Raw genomic sequence first — 20435 nt, forward strand, 5'->3', positions numbered from 1 at the left:
TTCTGTCCATCTCTTTCTCCCTCCGTCTCTCTCACACTCACTTCCCTCTCACTATGACTTTATTTATTCACACACACACACACACACACACTTTTTAATTAAGATTTCATTTGTTTTAACTCGCGCTCCCCAACATGATCAAACACCGCGCGCAGTGAAGTTCACGCTCCATCTTCTCCAGAGCACTCTATCAGGGCGTTGCTCCGGGTTCCGTCTCAAATCACACACTCCCGCACTCAGCAGGATTCCTAAATGTAACGGTCGTGTGTTGTTTGGACACCCTATGGAGTGCCCTACCGCGCGGTTTGGAACGCGCCCACGATTTTTTTTTCTTTTTATTGAAGAGGCTTGCGAACCGTTTAGCTCGTCGCACACGAAGGTAAAGTTTAAGGGAAAATTTCACTCAGATTTAGTTTATATTAATCCAATTAAGAGTTCTAAGGTAGAGTTCTATTAAAAGAAGTAAACAGCAAATAAAATTAACCGAAATTAACAAAAAACATTTTTTTTATTTAAACAACAACAACAAAACCGGTTTTTAGAATGGTAAGAAAGCTAGCTGCAAAACCTTTAATAAAACTGTATTTATTTGTCATTTGTAAATAAAAGACTTGGTATTTTTTTAAATACTGAATCTATTAGTCCAATCAGCTAATTTACTAACAGCCACATTGTGTAATACAATGATTTTATATATGTTCAAATGTCGCTAATTATTGAAGCAGATCATATTCCTGTCAGTTCATTAGATTAGCCACGAGCTAGCTTCGTCACCTAGCTACATCACTTACTGTCCTTTCTGAGCTCAGTGTCTACTGTTACTACTGTTTATTCTTCAATAGAACGAGGATTTCAATCTTTTCTGTTCTAAATCCTTATCATGTCACGGTTTTAAACACGGTCGAGAGGATAAAAGTTCAGAAATATTCCGTAGTCACTAGAACTGAGAGAAATTGAGCACAAATTAGCAGCGGTCTCAGCACATTGTGGAGCTAATCCGATTTCGCTAACAATTGTTTCTCAGGATTAACGTTTAACTAACATTTTTCACTGTTTAGAGCAAACTTTAGTTTGGAACATGTTGAAACATAATCATAATTATTTTATTTATTTATTTATTTAATAAATTTATTTTTTAAATCTTCTGGATAAAAGGTTGTCAATAAAGGCTTTTAAAAATTGTTATAAATGTAAAAAAAAAATCAATGAAACATAAACCAATAAAAAAACCCACGACAATAATCTATAAAGATTACAAAAGAAAGAAAAAAAAATGTGACATTCAGAAATGAGTCAAAAGTTTTTTAAGATTTAAGGCTTTTCCCGTTAAAGCTCGTCGATTGTTTTTATCTCACGTCCGACCGAGAAGACAATCTTTTTGATCATCATGTACGCAGTGACCATACTCTGCTTGCTGCTGAACGTCTGGGAGATGCACCATCTCGGACTGAGCACTAGGTATTTGATAGCAGTTCATAATATAAGAGAGTACATAAGAGAATTTCCTTTCATGCTCCATCTCGGACTGGGCACCATTTTCAACCTCCTGCTGATAATAATCGGGGAAATAATCATTAGTTGCAGCCCTACTCTATAATATAATCTTAATTTATTAAAATGCGTATTTGAATGTTAAAAAAATTGTTTATATTTATTATTATTATTATTATTATTATTATTATTATTATTATTATTATTATAAACCTGTAGTAATGAACCCTACAGTGGAGTGCAAGTACCAGTGTAGGAGTGGTGTTATTTATCTATTTATTTATTTTATTAAATAGCATTTAAAATGTATTTATTTTATTTTATTAAATAGCATTTAAAATGTATTTATTTTTATTCAAAACTGTTTTCCCTGTTTTAAAAGTACACACATTTACTCGTTTAAGATTATTATTATTAAGACATTTATTTCTTTGGATATTTGTGAATTTCTGAGAAGGAAAATGGCCGTTGAATTTTATAACCCAATAAATAAATAAATAAATGTGTTGGATGAAATGGTCTTTGTCTTTGTGAATTATTACGTGGTGAAAATCGGCAGGTTCTGCATGACCAAGCTGCTGGAAAGCAGTAAGAGGAAAGAAACGAGCTGCCCCGTGTGCAAAACCAAGGTCACCAAGAGGTACGTTTATTTATTTGCTTGTTTATTTGTTTGTTTACTTTATTTGTTGAGAATTTCGATTGGTCCGTTACGCTGTCGCTGGTGTCTGATACCACTCATTTGAAAAGTGTTTTAAAATGTGATCATTATTATGATTATTATTATTATTATTGTTATGATTATTATTATTATTATGATTTTTATTATAAGCAGGTGTGTGCATCCTGTAATGAGTTGAGGAGGGAACCGCAGCTGTTTGGATCTGAGATGCAAACGGAGAAGATCCAAACGCCCCAGCACCAAAGCTGAACTCGTATCACTGAGACTGAGACCCGTACGATTAAACCGTCTCGGTCTAAAACCGCCCAATTGCACAATCCAAAACTTCTTGCATTTCAAACAGCTGGATTTCCCACAGAGGATTGTGGGTAACGGCAGTAAACCTGTATCCACAGGCCTCGTAAACACAGCCGGCGCTGGATGATTATTTTTGTCCTTTTTAGGAAATGAAAGAAACGTGCAGAAAACGTTTATGTTGTTTTTGTTTTCTTTTGCTGTCTCAGGAGAAGAGCAGCAGCGTGCCCACACACAGCATTCACATGCTGCTAGCATGAGGACTTCTTGTTATTGATTCTTTCTGTTAAAGTTGAGTTGTTGTTTTCTTCTTCTCGTTTGTTTGTTTCTGGATGTCGGACTTGAAAGAGATCGAAAGTTCCCTCTGAGCTAATCCAGAGAGCATTCACAGAACCGAACCCGAGACGACTGTTAGCGTCTGTTATTCACAGACATCTGACAGCAGCTCCCTGTAGACATTCATGGAGTTTATCCACTCTCTCCACTGTGCCCCATCTATAAATGACAGCACTTTGCTCAAAAGGAATGATGAAGGAGTCCCAGTCATCTTTATCATCATACGTGTTAAGTTTAGCTTTAGGTCCATCTGGAGCTCTTCCATGAGGGGCTGTGAGGTCTTTGGTGGATGCTGAAGTAGTTGAAGGTGCATGCGCATTTGAACCCAAGTTGAAAGAGCCATTATAATGGCTGGGTCCCTGCACACGGCTTCTGGGTCTCACATCCGGGCCAGGTGTGGAGTAAGTTAGACCAGCAGGGCTCTGTATGCGTCCATCAATGACCGCGAGTTCAGCTGCAAAAAGCCGGTCAGCCTCTGAAGGCCCTGTAGCATCACCATCTGTCATGTGGGTTCTATCAGGGATAGCTGAAAGGCTGGTAGTGTCTCCATGTGGACATGGACCACCTGTCACCGTGCTGGCAAGGAGCTGCCGTGTGAGAGCAAGCAAACTAGCCTCTGTTCCTTCCAATCTTTGGAGTAGAGGTGAAATGTCATGAAATGTGGTGAAATGTCATGTCGGAGCTGTTTATTTTGCTGTGACAGCACAGCGTGTGTCCAGTCTGGAGGTCTGGAGTGGCTGATGCTCCAACTTCACCTTCTCTCTCACTCATATCTAAGCTGTATTACATCGAGCTTGAAACTTCTCTGGAATTTCCTTTTTATTTTAGTTTATATATTTAATTAATGTCCTTTTTTAACTTCTAGTAGTCTTTAGATACCGAAACACATTCTGTGAACAGTTTCAATATAGAATCGCAGGGCTGTGTTGTAATGGCAGTGACACATGACAGACTGCACGCGCCACCCCTGCGCTGGGGGAAGGGAGACCCTGTGCTTCTTTCTTCACCGTGGATTTACAGATAGCGCAATAAATAATAAATAACGCGTGGCCCATCGGTCTTTAATACTGCTTCACATCGCGTTTTGCAATGATTATAAGGTCAATCGACTCATAAAGTTGCCACACGGAGGAAATCCCAGCGACTCACAATCCGACGGTGAAGTTCTTTCTTCCTCAGCTTCTGACACACGTGTTGTGTTTCGTCTTGGCTTATACAGTGAGGGGAAAAAAGTATTTGATCCCCTGCTGATTTTGTACGTTTGCCCACTGACAAAGAAATGATCCGTCTATAACTTTAATGGTAGATTTATTTGAACAGTGAGAGAAAGAATAACAACAAAAAAATCCAGAATAACGCACGTCAAAAATGATATAAATTGATTTGCATTTTAATGAGGGAAATAAGTATTTGACCCCTCTGCAAAACATGACTTAGTACTTGGTTTAAAAACCCTTGTTGGCAATCACAGAGGTCAGACGTTTCTTGTAGTTGGCCACCAGGTTTGCACACATCTCAGGAGGGATTTTGTCCCACTCCTCTTTGCAGATCTTCTCCAAATCATTAAGGTATCGAGGCTGACGTTTGGCAACTCGAACCTTCAGCTCCCTCCACAGATTTTCTATGGGATTAAGGTCTGGAGACTGGCTAGGCCACTTCAGGACCTTAATGCGCTTCTTCTTGAGCCACTCCTTTGTTGCCTTGGCTGTGTGTTTTGGGTTACTGTCATGCTGGAATATCCATCCACGACTCATTTTCAATGCCCTGTCTGAGGGAAGGAGGTTTTCACCCAAGATTTGACGGTACATGGCCCCGTCCATCGTCCCTTTGATGCGGTGAAGTTGTCCTTTCCCCTTAGCAGAAAAAAAACACCAAAGCATAATGTTTCCACCTCCATGTTTGACAGTGAGGATGGTGTTCCAGGGGTCATAGGCAGCATTCCTCCTCCTCCAAACATGGCGAGTTGAGTTGATGCCAAAGAGCTCCATTTTGGTCTCATCTGACCTCAACACTTTCACCCAGTTGTCCTCTGAATCATTCAGATGTTCATTGGCAAACTTCAGACGGCCATATATATGTGCTTTCTTGAGCAGCGGACCTTGTGCGCGCTGCAGAATTTCAGTCCTTCACGGCGTAGTGTGTTACCAATTGTTTTCTTGGTGACTATGGTCCCAGCTGCCTTGAGATCATTGACAAGATCCTCCCGTGTAGTTCTGGGCTGATTCCTCACTGTTCTCATGATCAATGCAACTCCACGAGGTGAGATCTTGCATGGAGCCCCAGGCCGAGGAAGATCGACAGTTCTTTTGTGCTTCTTCCATTTGCGAATAATCGCACCAACTGTTGTCCCCTTCTCACCAAGCTGCTTGGCAATGGTCTTGTAGCCCATTCCAGACTTGTGTAGGTCTACAATCTTGTCCCTGACATCCTTGGAGAGCTCTTTGGTCTTGGCCATGGTGGAGAGTTTGGAATCTGATTGATTGATTGCTTCAGTGGACAGGTGTCTTTTATACAGGTAACAAACTGATATTAGGAGCAATCCCTTTAAGAGTGTGCTCCTAATCTCAGCTCGTTACCTGTATAAAAGACACCTGGGAGCCAGAAATCTTTCTGATTGAGAGGGGGTCAAATACTTTTTTCCCTCATTAAAATGCAAATTAATTTATAAAATTTTTGACGTGCGTTTTTCTGGATTTTTTTGTTGTTATTCTGTCGCTCACTGTTCAAATACAACTACCATTAAAATTATAGACTGATCATTTCTTTGTCAGTGGGCAAACGTACAAAATCAGCAGGGGATCAAATACTTTTTTCCCTCACTGTAACTGTCCGTGGAGGCGTGAAGAGAAACACACAGCAAAGAGAATCCGTTGCAGGAACTTTACTCACTTATTGAATACGAACTTACAACAACAGAGTTATGCTCTTGCCCAGTGCTTTCAAAGTTTCAAAATAGATCTCATCAAGCTCTCAAATAATTCTCAGATTGTCTCAAGTTTGGTGCGTCTTTTTGATCTCAGGCAGAGAAACCAGAGAGCTCTCTCTATGATCTCAATCTGTTCTCATCCCAGTCTGATTCGTGCATCTCATGGTGAGCTCAGACAGCACAAATAAAGATCTCCAACACGTTCTCATCCAAACGTAATGGTTTCTTAAGCTGTACCAGCTGAGTCATGCCTGTGGAGGTAGAAAAAACATCGGTAAATTGCCCCAGTAACTCTGTCAGCTCCTGCTTCTGGGCGGGGGTGAGTTCTTCGCCCAGTTGGACTAAGGTGCCCTGGTCGTGATCTGTGTCTAGGGCCGCAAACGCAGACAGTACCGGTTCTGGCTCTATCTACCTTTTCAGCAGGTTTATGTGGTACGTTTGTGTGTCTGCTAGCTTACCGGGCTGCTGCAGGCGATAGTTCACGGGACCTCTCCTCTCGAGGACTGTATATGGGCCCTGCCACCGAGCTAGGAATTTGCAGGAGCTGCTGGGTACTAGCAGGAGTACCCGATCACCAGGTTGGAACTCGTGGGGTTGTGCTGGGTGGTTGTACACTCGTTTCTGTTCCTCCTGGGCAGCTCTCATATGTTCCTGGACGATCAGGGCCACTCGGTCGATCTTCTCCTGCATCTCCTGTACATACTCGATGACTGAGCGGAAGGGGGAAGGCTGTTCTTCCCAGGCTTCCTGTGCCACGTCCAGCAGTCCATGCGGCCGCCGTCCGAAGAGGAGCTCGAAGGGTGTGAAGCCCGTGGATGCCTGGGGGCACTCTCGGACGGCGAAGAGGACGTATGGCAGGAGGAGGCCCCAGTTCCTTCCTTCCTCGTCTACCACCTGGCGCAACTTCTGCTTTAAGGTCTGGTTGAACCATTCAACCAGCCCATCCGTTTGTGGGTGGTAGACCGATGCTTTTAGGTGTTTCACCTGCAACAGCCGACACAGATCAGACATAAGCTTTGACACAAACGGGGTACCTTGGTCAGTTAGGATGTCTTTTGGGATCCCCACATGGCTGAACAGAAGCACCAGTTCTTTGGCGATGTTCCGGGAGGTGGCTTTACGCAGTGGTACTGCCTCGGGGTATCTGATGGCATAGTCCACGATTACCAATATGTACTTGTGCCCTTGGGCGGAGCTTGGGAGTGGCCCGACGAGGTCCATGCCGATCCTCTCAAACGGGATGCCTATGATGGGAAGCGGGATGAGTGGTGCCGGCGGGGGCTTCCTTGGGGCCGTGCGTTGGCACTGGGGGCATTGTTGGCAGAAGCGCTGGACCTCTGCGTCCATGTCTGGCCAGACAAATGGTCCTTCAGATTCTCCAGGGTGTTTCTCGCCCCCAGGTGGCCCCCGAGGGGATGGGCATGGGCCAGGTGCATCAGGGCCTGCGTTCTGGCTTTGGGCATGACCAAGAGGTCCATGGTTTCCCCTCGGTGGTTGGTCCGGTGGTACAGTAAGCCTCCTTTCACCAGAAAGCAAGAGGAGGTGAGTCTCTGGTTCGGGCTCTGGTCGACCTCCTCGATCTGGCGAACCTGGGCACAGCAATACTTCAGGCGGCTGTCCTCTTTCTGCTCTCGGCCAAAGTTCACCTGCCGGTTTGGAACACAGACGAGAGAGGGTTAGAATGTGAGTACAGCTTACCTTCTGTCCCGGTGTCCACCTCGCCTCGGGCCAGGTAGGCCTGTTGCACTCGTGCTTTCTTTGCTCGCTGGGGTGGTTTTGGCAGACCCAGTGTGGGGAGGACACGTCCTGCTGGCCAGGTTTTCTAAGTCTTCTTCGGTGTCCCATGGTTTGGCTCGGTCGGTCTGGGCTCATCCTTAGGCGCCCCGTAGTCCGGGCGGCCTTGCTGGTGCTGTCCCTCTTCACCGAGTGCCAGGGTGGTCAGGGTGTGTTCCAGGGCGGTCAATAGCTCCCTGGATGTCCCAGGGGCTCGCATCCCCACGGCCTGGCTTTCTGTGGGTGGCAAGGTCCTCAGGAATCGGTCCATGGCCACCCTCTCTACAACCTCGGTGGCAGAGAGCATGTCAGGCTGGAGCCACCTCTTGGTGAGGCGCAGGAGGGTGTCATCTGTCCACGTGGCTTGGCTCCCAGCCTGTAGCGCCACCAGTGGAACTCCACCGCTGCCTGGAGCGGGTTTTGCCCACACCATGCCAGGATCTCTCTCTTTACCTCTCCATAGTCAGCTGCTTTCTCCGGAGAGAGGGAGTAATAGGCCGTGCGCGCCTCCCCGGAAAGCAGCGGGCCGAGGATGCGTGGCCACTCATCGCGGTCCCACTCTTCGCGGCGGGTGACGCCCTCAAAGGTCTCAAGGTAGGCCTCGATGTCATCTTCGGGGTTTAGACCGGGAAGCAGGCGGCGGACCTCATGGCCAGGATCAGGGAGGGGCGTAGCAGCTGCGGGAGTCGCTGTCCTCAGGGCCGCTAGTTCTTGTGTCACAGCTTGTAGGCTGTGGGCGAGCTGTTGTGTTGCCATCTGCTGCTGAATACTGACCTCCAGAAGGTGCTGCAGCGTGGGATCCATGTTTATGAACAATCCCCAAGGAGGAGAGGGAAAATGGGGAAACCCCCCCCTCCCAAAAAAACCTTTTTTTTTTTTTTTTAAAGATGGGTGGGTCTGTGCTCATGCCCGCATCCTTCACCAGTGTAGGGATTTTAGCCAGCGGTGGGCGGAGCACTGACACGCAGGAGGCTGTTTCAGTGTTATGGGAGATTTATTCAAGACAATCGGTGAGTGGGGGTGCGTGTGTGGGTGTGCATGTGTGTGTGTGTGTGTGTGTGTGTGTGGGTTGAAGGCTGATTGGGCGGTGAGGGTCTCAGCCGTCGGTGGTTACAGCCAAGGGGCTGGGGCGGAGCCATCACTTGCGTCGGAGTCACATGCTCGGAGATGCTTCTTTTCTTCTGCGAGTGGAATATCGCCCTTTTATACTCTCCCCTTGCTTGCTGGATGGTGGAAATCTTCCGCACGGTGCACCATTCACAAGCCGTGGGTGTGTCGGCAGCCCCGCCCCGCCGCCATGTGCTCTCTGGCCATCCAAAACATTTGGTGGCGTTGAAGCGGAACTGTCTCATCTGCGCCACTGCGGCAGTCGCGGGAGGAGCAATCTTTGTTTTCTGTGCGCCGGCTACCGGCCTGTCACCACAATACATAGGCCATGTGTGTGTGAGTATGTGTATATATTGTAAGGGAGCCTAACTAACAGGAGGACTCGATCCCCCGGCTGGAATTCTCGGGGCTGCGCCAGGCGGTTGTATACCCTTCGTTGCTCCTCCTGTGCGGTGCGCATGTGCTCCCGGACTATTGGAGCTACCCGATCTTCGCTTGCATCTCCTGCACATATTCGACAACTGAGCGGAAGGGGGACGGTTGCTCCTCCCAGGCTTTGCGTGCCACGTCCAACAGTCCCCGCGGGCACCATCCGAACAGGAGCCCAAAGGGCGTGAAGCCCATGGACGCCTGGGGGCACTCTCGGACGGCGAAAAGCACGTAGGGGAGGAGGAGGTCCCAATTCCTCCCCTCCTCGTCCACCACCCGGTGCAGCATCCGTTTGAGCGTCTGGTTGAATCGGTCAACCAGCCCGTCGGTTTGCAGGTGGTAGACTGACGTCTTAAGGTGCTTCACCTGTAACAGTTGACACAGATCGGACATTAGTTTAGACACAAAAGGCATACCTTGGTCGGTCAGCACGTTCTTTGGGATCCCCACCCGATTGAACAGGAGTACCAGCTCCCTGGCGATGTTGTGGGAGGTGGCTTTGCGTAGTGGCACCGCCTCGGGGTACCGGGTGGCGTAGTCGACAATGACCAGGATGTACTCATGGCCCCGGGCAGACTTGGGAAGGGGGCCCATGAGGTCCATGCCCATTCGCTCGAAGGGGACGCCGATAATGGGCAGAGGGATAAGGGGTGCCGGCGGGGGCCTCTGTGGGGCAGTGCGGTGGCACTGCGGGCATTGCTGGCAGAAGGCCTGGACCTCCGCGTCCATCCTGGGCCACACAAAGTGATCCCTCAGCTTCTCCAGGGTGTTTCGTGGCCCCAGGTGGCCGCCGAGGGGATGGGTATGAGCCAGATGAAATTACTGTTTGAGTCTTTGGTTTGGGCACGACCAGTAGGTCCACCTGCTCCCCGCGGCGGCAGGCCCGCTGATAGAGGAGACCGCTCCGGACGAGAAAGTATGAGGTAGGGAGTCTCAGGTCAGGGCTCTGGTCGACTCCCTCTATCACTCGCACCTGGGCCCAGCAGTGCTTCAGGCGGTCGTCCTCCTTCTGCTCCCGTCCAAACTTCCCCTCCTGGTTCACCTAGTAAAAAACAGAAGACAGAGGGTTAGTGTGTTGGGTGGCGGCGTCTCCGTCGTCCTGGGCCAGGTAGGCCTGCCGGGCCCGGGTCCTCTTCGTGCGTCGCCGCAGCCTGCCGGACTCGATCGTTGGGCCCATCGGGAATCCTGGCCAGTCCCTTCCAAGGAGCAGGGGCACTGGGAGCTCGGGGATCAGGCCCACCTGGAGGGGCCAGACCCAGGCTTCGCCCCGGATCTGGACCTCGGCTGCGGCAAATTCCTGGGTGTCCCCATGGACGCAGGTTACGGTGAGAACCCCCCCGGGCAACGTCCTTTGGGTAGAATGGAGGGCTGGGCGAGGGTCACCGTGCTCCCGGTGTCCAGCAGGGCGGTTACCGGGCTCCCCTCGACCCACACCGTCAGGGTAGGGCCCGCCGGCGGCTGTTGTAAATGGAGGGCGCAGCCCGCTAACCATGGCTTCGGAAGCGGCCGGGCAGGTTCCATCTCCGGCTCCGTGGGCATGGGCTCGTCCACGGGGGTTACACGAACAGGTGATCTCCGGCGAGTCCTCCAGGTGCCGGGACCGGGTTGGCGGTCGGGCCAGGGGCACCAAACGGCATGTCGGGGAGCCGCTGTTCACCTTGGCCGAGCTCAAAGGTGGCTATGAGCTCCTGGGGCGTTGTCGGTGCTTGCGCCCCTACGGCCTGGCGTTCTGTGCGGGGTAACGCCCTCAGGAAACGGTCTGTGGCCACTTTTTCCGCCACCTCCGCAGCGGTATGCCGGTCCGGCCGGAGCGACCTTTTGGTTATCCGAACGAGGGTGTTCAGCTGTCCGCGTGGTCGGGTCCCCGGTCGATAAGCCCAGCGACGGAACTCTGTCGCTGCCTGGTAGGGGGTTCGCCCACACCATGCCAGGACTCCCTCCTTCATTGCCGCGTAGTCGGCAGCCTCCTCCGGCTCGAGGGCATAGTAGGCCGTGCGTGCCTCTCCCTTGAGCAGTGGGCCGAGGGCACGAGGCCAGCCGTCCCGGTCCCATCCCTCTCGGCGGGCAATCCCCTCGAAGGCCTCGAAGTACGCCTCAAGATCTTCTTCGGGGGTGAGTGGGGGAAGCAGGCGGCGGATCTCGCGTCCTGGGTCGGGGAGGGGTATAGAGGCAGCGGGGGTCTCGGTCCTCAGGTCAGTCAGCGTCTGGGTTGCGACCTGAAGGCTTTCGGCGAGCTGCTGTGTCACTGCTTGTTGCTGGATGCTAGTCTCCAGCAGGTGTTTCAGTGCGGGGTCCTTTTTTTTTTTTTTTTTTTTTTTCTTCTCTCTCTCGTGTTTTTTTTTTTCTTCTCTCTGTTTTTTTTTTTTTTTTTTTTTTTTTGGCTGTTGGGAATTAGCCGAGCACAGACCCACAAGAGACAGGTTTTAGTCAATACGGAGGTTTTATTTTTCTGTGTGGGAGCTGTCTGTAGTGAGGAGACGAGTGTGTGTGAGTGTGAGGGGTTTTGTGGGGGTGTGGCTGGCGTTGTGACGTTCTCAAGGGCGTGTCGGGGTTCCCAAGAGGTGTGTGTGGGTTTCCCGTGCCATCATCCACCGTCGAACGCGATCTCACCATCCGGCGGTCTCGTCCGCACTCCAACCTTCGGGGAGAGGAGGAGAGAGAGAGAGAGAGATTAGCGAGAGGATACCGTCGTGCTAAAGATCGGAATGCCTCTATGCTGCTGAAGGGCACGCACGTAGTCTGTCTCTTAGCCGTTCTCCTCGCACGGGAGGAAGAGCGTTCTTTTATCCTCTTCCGTCGTCGCCTGAGTGGTGGAATTTTCCCGACGGACTCCCCAATCACCGGCCGATGTAGCGTCGACGGTCCCGCCCCACCATGACGGTCCTTCCGGCTGATGGTGTGTTTGGCACGAGGCTGTCCGCTTCGTGCCGGCGCGGCAGTCGTGGAAGGAGCGACTTTATTATGCGCGCCGGCTGTCGGTCCGTCGCAACTATATATATATATATATATATATATATATATATATATATATATATATATATATATATATATATATGTGTGTGTGTGTGTGTTTCCTGAGTGGAAACTTAATGACTTAAATGACTCAATAAATTAAGATTTAAGCCAAAATGATTTTATTTGTGAAATTGAATTACTGTGTGCTGTCAAACATCCATTGACGCAAATTATTGACCTTTAAAAACGTAAACTTAAAAACACTTAGAACAAAAATACTTGAATCTGTGAAAGTAAATTTAAATAATGCAATCAGTCTTTTGTGTATAACACAGCATGTGGGCATATTTAGTTTTTTTCTGACATTGCTGTCACTCCACTTCTCAGGTCATCGACATCTCCCCAGACACATGGAGACCTCCTGCAGTAGGCCAAGTAATGTCCAAGAGCATCCTGGGTTAAGCCTCCTCTGAAAGCAATGACTGCCCTTAAAGTAAATCTCTCTCCTTGGAGCATCAGACTGGAGGGAAATTCACACAAAGAAAATTCTGTGGAGGTGCTTCCCAGGTCATTGTCAATCCACAGAAGTTCTCCCAGACTGTAACTGTGAGAAACTTTCCCTGCACAGAGCACTTTTCCTGAGTTAGAGTCTGTTTTGAATGCAGAGGGACACTTGATGGACTTTGGATTGGCCTGAGGCGGGGGACTCCGGAAGGTTAAGGCCTTCTTCCACCGCGGTCTGAAGATGTGCCATGCCAGAAGCCTGCAGTACAGCAACAGAAGTACAAACAAATGGAATTTACCTTGTGACTTCTGTGCTGAGACTGCAATACTGTGAGGAGCACTGCTGTGTGAAGGAAACACATGCGCGTTGTCATTGACTTTTCAATGATGGTGGAGATGTGGCACTGTGCATGGATTTGGAGAGTACCAGACTTCAATTGGACAGCTTTGACTATTCCACTCAGCAGCTCTGCCCTCTGTATGTACACCTGTGCATTCAGACCTTTTGTAGTGATTGTTTTCACTAGCTGGGACCACTGGGACACTTGAACTCTCATCCCCTGCCAGAACACCCTGATATAAGAAGATATGTTCAGACATGCCATTTGGTGTGTAGTTTCCTCACCACTGAGCCAGTTGCATCAAAACTCACAGTGGGGTTAGTAGACTTCTTTGATAATGACTTGTACATAAACATTTGTGTTTGACTCCAGTAGTGACAGAAGAACTTGTCCAGTCCAAGGTCTTTAATGTTACCACTGTGAGGTGCACTATATTTTAACATCTGCAGTGACAAAATAGGATCCTTGTCACCTAATTCTAAGTCATTTCTCTCTTGCTTTGCTTTGCGCAGGGTGGCCAAATTAGGAAGATGGCTTGGCTCAGGATCTCCAAAATCCATCAGCTTTGTTGCCTCTGATGCCCTCCATACATGGGGTTCCATTCTACCCTCACACAGTTCTTTGGCCGTCTGCACACGCAAGTTACCAGACATCGGACGCTTTGAACATCCAGTGTGCAGGGAGTCATCAGTGTTTTTAATTAAGCACTTGAGCACCATTGGGCGGTTCATTTCAGGCTCTCTGTCACATTTTATGTGAATGTGGCCATGACATTCCTTACAGTTGCCTCTGATTTCTATGTATTTCTCTGTTACTGATGGATAGTCCTTGGCTCTTTTAAAGACAAATGTGCAGGGGCTTTTCGCTTTACTTACACTGGCCATAATTTTGATTTAGTAACTGTGTGGACTTTTCCTATACTAACAACACTAATTTCCACAAGAGCATCATGAACAGAAGTGTCACACCTAGTGGTGGGAGTGAAGTGTAACAGATTATTCTCCTTGTAAATAAATGAAAAGTTCAATCATAAGAGACCAGTGAATGAAGGAAAGAGAATTGTTTATTGAACAAATGATGATATGATTTGTCTTGAAAAAGTCTTCAGCAGTTCGACTCTAAAAGTGTGCTCACACCGAGGAGATTTGCACCTATAAGTCAATGTCTAATATTGTAAAAACGGAAGCAGCACAAACGAAACTTTTATCAGCACAAACCAGCACAAACGAAGCACAAACGATTGAGACTATTTTGGGTTAATTTGGAGCATGTGGGGGGCTGAGTGACCCCAGAATGACCTATAAATATTCTTTTAATATCTCCTGAACCGAAGCAGCACAAACGAAAAATTTACGGCACAAACCAGCACAAACGAAGCACAAACGATTGAGACTGTTTTGCTGACATTTTGCGTTGGTGGTGGGGCAACTTCACGTAGGTGGTACCTGAGGGTGTCCCCTTTACAGACTCTTTATGTTAATAAAATGCGAACACCTTTTTTATGTTCATTTTTTTTGTATGAAGTTAAAAGTGCAGTTCTTACTGTGAAATCTCCAAATGTCAAAATGACAGCATGAATTTTTCTTGGTTGTTCCTTAATGTATTGGTGTCTTCATTTGGTATTTTGGAGGTATATTTGAGCATGTTTATCAATTCTTGAGTGTTCTAAAATGGTTCAATGTATCAAAGTGTCTGAGATGTAAGACTGAGACGTAATGAAATGACAAAATTGACCTAGAACTGCTTTTTTTTCATTTACATGTGCTGTACTTTTATGTATTTCAAAGAATGGAATGCCAGGCAGTAAACTAAAAAAAAGAGATGCCCAAAAGAGCACGCATCCCACCGAAGAAGATGAGATTTTATGAACCAGACCCCAGCTCACCCAAAGATGACCAGGATGGTAACTGAATCATTGCCATTTTACTGCACATACTTTAATTTTGTTTGTTCTTTCCTAATCTTATTTTGGATGATATTATGATAACAAAAATCTTAAATGGTATTTAGTTTTTAGGGTTAGGGCCTAGTGTAGTCTAAATTAATTATAAATATAGTAAAAAGCTACTTGATTTGCAACATATTAAATCATTTTAACCTTATTATTAAATACTGAAATAAAACAGGCCTAGAACCAACCACTGTGCACCTGCCCATACTCGTATCATTTTCGGTCGAACTCCATAGTCATTTTGTCAACACAAGTTTTCTCATGCCTACTTGTGTGATATATTGTGGCATGAGAAAACTTAATGAATGTGAAAGTGCAATAAAAATATGTTGTCACTAAAATCAATGAATAATCATGATGAATAATCGAGATCTCAATATTGATCAAAATAATCGGGATTATCATTTTGGCCATAATCGTGCAGCCGTACTGAATTGTACAGAATACTGAAATTAATTCTGAATTCTACAGAATTCTGAGTGTGCAGAGTGCTGAGGTGTATTGAATTCTGAATTCTGAATTCTACAATTTCACTTATTGTTCAGTGATAACTGCAGTGTCCCCAATCTGTGTTGAAGACTGCAGCCAAGTGACCAGCTGATTGATTTAGCGAGAGCCGAGATGAGACGAACCGAGACGAGACGAGACCTCCGCAAAAGGTAAAGCTGCCAAACATAACTTTAATCATTTTCTTTTTCTTGATAAGTGAACTAGATACTAGATAAGTGAAGTAGATACTAGATAAGTGTATTAGGTACTAGATAAATGAACTAGGCACTAGATAAGTGAATTAGATACTAGAACTAGATACTAGGCACTAGATACTAGAAAAGCAAGCTAGACACTAGGTAAGTGAATTAGGTACTGGAAAAGTAAACTAGCTACTAGAGAAGTGAACTAGATACTAGATAAGTGAACTGCCTGACATTTTTTCTCTCTTTTATGTGTCTCGCTCTGCCATTCAGCAAATGCGTTCCAGTCTGTTAAAAACTGCACTTTGCTCTTTGTTTTAGGGGTCTCTCTCTCTCTCTCTCTCTCTCTCTCTCTCTCTCTCTCTCTCTCTCTCTCTCTCTCTCTCTCTCTCTCCCCTTTGTTTCTAAATTAAGTTTCAGTTGTTCTATCTGTCTGAGGCTAAAACGACCTTTTTCAGAGAAAGCACATTCTTTAACCCGTACATCATATTGATTCAAACATCCTTCCCCATAATTCACACACATAAACATGATATTAGGATCGACATATCAGCACCCTGTACATACCATAGGATGTGTCTCAGCTTTGCTACGTGTTTTTCCCATGTTTTTTATTTATATATATATTTTCTTGTTAACCCTTCTATAACTTTCAAAGTTTTGATCAATTTAACATGCTATGAAAATCAATTGAATTTGCATTCTCGTGCACGGACAGAAAAGGTTCAAAATGTGTGCCAAATCTCTAGACATTTAATTAATCATATAACCTATAGGTTCAATAGAGCAAACCATAAGAATGTAAAAGAGTTTATCTGTGAGGGCGAATCCACATACAGCAATTTGGTAGGACTTACAGTTTTCTCTTCCCTTTTAAAAAAATATTATTATTATTTTTTTTTTTTATCTCAGTAGAATTTACTTGTACATTAAATTTGCCAAATATATCACGTACCGCTGATGTGATGGAATGAGTCAATGGGGCATGCCACTTGATAATAAACCGCCGTAAAAATACTGCGCCTCTTGCGCTTCTTAATAAGTTCTCTCTTTACTTATTTATACCTCGAAACGGACTCTTTCCGTTTGTTTTTACTGTTATTACCTTAAGCCTCTCTGCTCTATTTACCTTAACCCTCTCTGCTCCAGGGGTGCCGTATCATGGCTGACCCTGCGCTCTGACCCCAGCTTCCTGAGAGGCTGGGGTATGCGAAGAAAACAATTTCACTGTGCTCTATTGTATATGTGACCAATAAAGACTCATTACTCATTAGTATCTTTCTCTCTCTCTCTCTCTCTCTCTATATATATATATATATATATACCCGTTGGTATATATCTTAGTTTTGAAGCTGTGATCTAAGAAACACCAATCTCTCTGCCATCGCAGAGGCGAAGTTCCTCGAACTTCTTATAAGACATCGCTCCATGTAATACTTCTCTCAATGTAATACACGCATTTCTTATATCATTGACTCCCTTCCACACAGACAGCAATACACAATGACTTCATAAAATTCTAATTCTAAATCATTGACTCCCTTCCATACAGACAGCAATACACAATGACTTCATAAAATTCTAATTCTAAATCATTGACTCCCTTCCATACAGACAGCAATACACAATGACTTCATAAAATTTTAATTCTAAATCATTGACTCTCTTCCATACAGACAGCAATACACAATGACTTCATAAAATTCTAATTCTAAATTCTTGATGATTCCTACAAGTCAGTGGTAAGGCTGCATCGGTCTTTCACTCTGCACAATAAAGAACAAATTGCCTTCATGTCAACACAGACTTCAGGGTGAAACTTTTCCACGGGCATCCTCCGGTTTACTTGTTATCCAGAAAAGCTGAAAAGACTCGCACAGCCCACCCAGGGACGCCAAATTGTTGTGGAAATTACACAACACTCGCAGACTCATCCTCTGAAGGTAAAAAGGCTTATTACAGAAAGATGGTTAATACAGGATAGAATAAAGCAGGATAGAATAATGAGAGTGCTCTGAAGTGCTTGTGCTGAACCACTACTATATATATGAAATGCAGAGCATGACATAATTCTGTGTCATAATGCTTCAGAACAGCATTTGCTCAATCTGTTTTTTAGTGTCCCATTTTCCTTCATGTTTTCCTTCATTCCTTCATGTTGTTGCTGTTGTTGTCTTACAAAATTATTATGTTACTAATATCACTGTTCTGTTCTACATACGTTCATCTGAACAGACAGCGAGAGACAGACAGAAATACAGACAATGACCTGTGTGAGAAGAGAGACACACACAGAGAGATAGACACACAGACAGAGAGATAGACATGCAGACGGAGAGATAGACACACAGACAGTATTTTTGTCTGTGTAAAACTAATGTAGTTAAAATATTTATACAAACAGAGGTTTAATATTATAAACCAAATATACTACAGATTCATATAATATCTTACAAATAAAGAAATAAAAACATTTATAATAAATTCTCCCAAAACAAGAAATTCCCCTGACCTGATCTGGGGCTCTGTAGATCACAGGAGCTCGGAGCTGGTGTTGTCCCACAGCTACTGCCCAATTCTTCTAAACTGGTATAGCGTGATCATGTAACCATATACAGTGCTGCTTGAAAGTTTGTGAACCCTTTAGAATTTCCTCCATAGAATTTCAGCTTCAATCCTCGATGTTCACATACTTTTGCCGCTGGCAGATATGTCACATTGGATCATTTTCCTCAATAAATAAATGACCAAGTGTAATATTTATGTTTAATTGGGTTCTCTTTATCTACGTTTAGGACCTGTGTGAAAATCTGACGATGAAAAGACTTCAGTTTCAGTGGCGTTTGTTTTTGATAATATGTAGGAGGATTTGTGAGTCACTGCTAGTTTTATATCAGTTAAACACGTAAACAGTAAACATCACCCATGTGACAGTTTGTGTTCTTTCTGTCTGTTTTTGTCTCTTTCTCTTTGTGCAGTGTGGCCGAGTCACTCGGGTTCTGAGTCACCATGAGCTGGAGCTTCTTAAACTGCCTCTTAGAGGAAATTCACAACCACTCGACATTTGAGCGGAAAATATGTCTCACGGTCCTCATGGTGTTCCGGATCATTCTCTACTACACCTACTACGAGCAGGGCAACTTTGTCTGCATCACAGCCCAGCCGGGCTGCGAGAGCATGTGCCACAATGCCTTACTGCCGCTCTCGCATGTCCGCTTCTGGGTATTCCAGATCGTTCTGGTGGCCACGCCCTTTCTGATGTACCTCGGGTACACCGTCAAATTTTCCAAGAGCATAAAGTTTTACCTGGACAGACATCAGAACCGAGGTCTGGAGGACGGCGAAGAGGACCAGGAGGAAGATCCGATGCTTTACGACATGACCGTTGAAACGGAAATCCAGAACGACAGTACACCTTTGGGTGCGATGGGAAGTGGTACGAAAGCGAGACACGACGGCCGGCAGCGAATCCAGCAAGACAGACTGATGACGGTTTACGTCATCCAGCTGGTCGTTCGGTCCGCTTTAGAAATATGCTTCCTGATTGGTCAGTACATGCTTTACGGTTTCACCGTCCAGGCTCGTTACGTGTGCTCGAGCAAACCGTGCCCTCACTCCGTGGATTGTTTTATCTCACGTCCGACTGAGAAGACGATCTTTTTGATCATCATGTACGCCGTGACCATACTCTGCTTGCTGCTCAACTTCTGGGAGATGCACCATCTCGGACTGAGCACCATGTTCAACCTCCTGTTGGCCAGAAAGCGGCGTGACGGCCCGGATGACGGCCTCGCTGAATGCGAGGATAACGGACACGGAGGATACGGCGGGTACGCACCGTCCCGGTCGTCTCCTTCGGCACCGGCGGACTACGATGTCGCTGTGAAGGCAGAAATGGCGCCATTTAAACAAAAGGAGGAGGAGGAGGAGTCACCCAGGGAGCATCAGCAACAGTACGGAAGCACAGAAGACGACTTCGTCCAGGTCCAGAAACCAGAGGAAAAGAACAGAAATTCAAAGCAACAGCATGACCAGAGGAAACAACGTGAACGTGAACGAAACAAGCGAAACAGAAGCAGAGGGGCTCGAGGAGGCAGCCGTGCCAGCAACAGCAAGTCGGACGAAGGGAAGCCATCTGTTTGGATCTGAGACGCAAACGGAGGAGATCCAAACGCCCCAACACCAAAGCTGAACTCGTATCACTGAGTCTGAGACCTGTACAAAGGATTATCGGTAAAGACAGTAAACCTGTATCCGCAGGCCTCGTAAACACAGCTGGTGAAAGAAACATGCAGAGACCGTTTGTTTTTGTTTTCTTTTGCTGTCTCAGGAGAAGAGCAGCAGCGTGCGCACACACAGCATTCACACGCTGCTAGCACGAGGACTTCTTGTTATTGATTCTTTCTGTTAAAGCTGAGTTGCTGCTGTTCTTGTTTTCTTCTTCTTGTTTGTTTGTGCTGCTATTATGCGCCTGTAAGTTCTTGTAATGTTTTCTTTTCTCCTCATTAGATTTGAAACGTGGATTCTTTGTCAGAAAGTTCCTCGTTCAGCCCGGAGCAATAAAATACTTTATATTTACTGCTTGTAAGGTTTTTTTAAAAATTTCCCCTGACGTGACGTTTCAGTTGACAGCAGGATCATGAATATTAATTTTGTGGAGCAGGGAGCCGGTGGCTGATTGGCCGAGGCGACCGGCACACTTTTTTAGCTAAAAGTATAAGTTAACGTTAGTTCTCATGATTTGTGGGCGGGGCTAGGGCTGAACACGGTTGTCACTAATCAAACGCCGTGGTTTCGGACCGATCTCATCTAAGAGATTAGAGAACAGGTGCACACATTAGGTGAACGGACCAATCACTGGACAAGTAACTCGGGTGAATTTTCCTTAACAGCAACCTCCGTGCATGTTTCAGATAAAACATTCAATCCACATCTACATCACGTATAGCGCGATGCT

The 20435-nt window shown here is 46.1% G+C and overlaps 1 protein-coding gene across 6 annotated transcripts; it reads left to right on the forward strand.

Moving 5' to 3' along the window:
- Nucleotides 1-316: 316 nt before the first annotated feature.
- Nucleotides 317-20052, forward strand: LOC108273469 (gap junction gamma-1 protein-like). 6 transcript variants are annotated; one of them, XM_017482703.3, is made up of 7 exons: nt 317-379; nt 2051-2131; nt 12378-13152; nt 13348-14738; nt 15332-15445; nt 17284-17421; nt 18457-20052. In XM_017482703.3, the coding sequence occupies exon 7, from the start codon at nt 18488-18490 to the stop codon at nt 19625-19627; it is 1140 nt and encodes a 379-aa protein (XP_017338192.1). In that variant the 5' UTR covers nt 317-379; nt 2051-2131; nt 12378-13152; nt 13348-14738; nt 15332-15445; nt 17284-17421; nt 18457-18487; the 3' UTR covers nt 19628-20052. The 6 variants fall into 6 exon arrangements, with proteins under 6 accessions (XP_017338192.1, XP_053541261.1, XP_053541263.1 ...); XM_053685286.1 differs by lacking the exon at nt 17284-17421; XM_053685288.1 differs by lacking the exon at nt 17284-17421 and having other exon boundaries at nt 15365-15445.
- Nucleotides 20053-20435: the final 383 nt, after the last annotated feature.

The sequence above is a fragment of the Ictalurus punctatus genome, chromosome 13 (assembly GCF_001660625.3).
Source record: "Ictalurus punctatus breed USDA103 chromosome 13, Coco_2.0, whole genome shotgun sequence".
Taxonomy (NCBI): domain Eukaryota; kingdom Metazoa; phylum Chordata; class Actinopteri; order Siluriformes; family Ictaluridae; genus Ictalurus; species Ictalurus punctatus.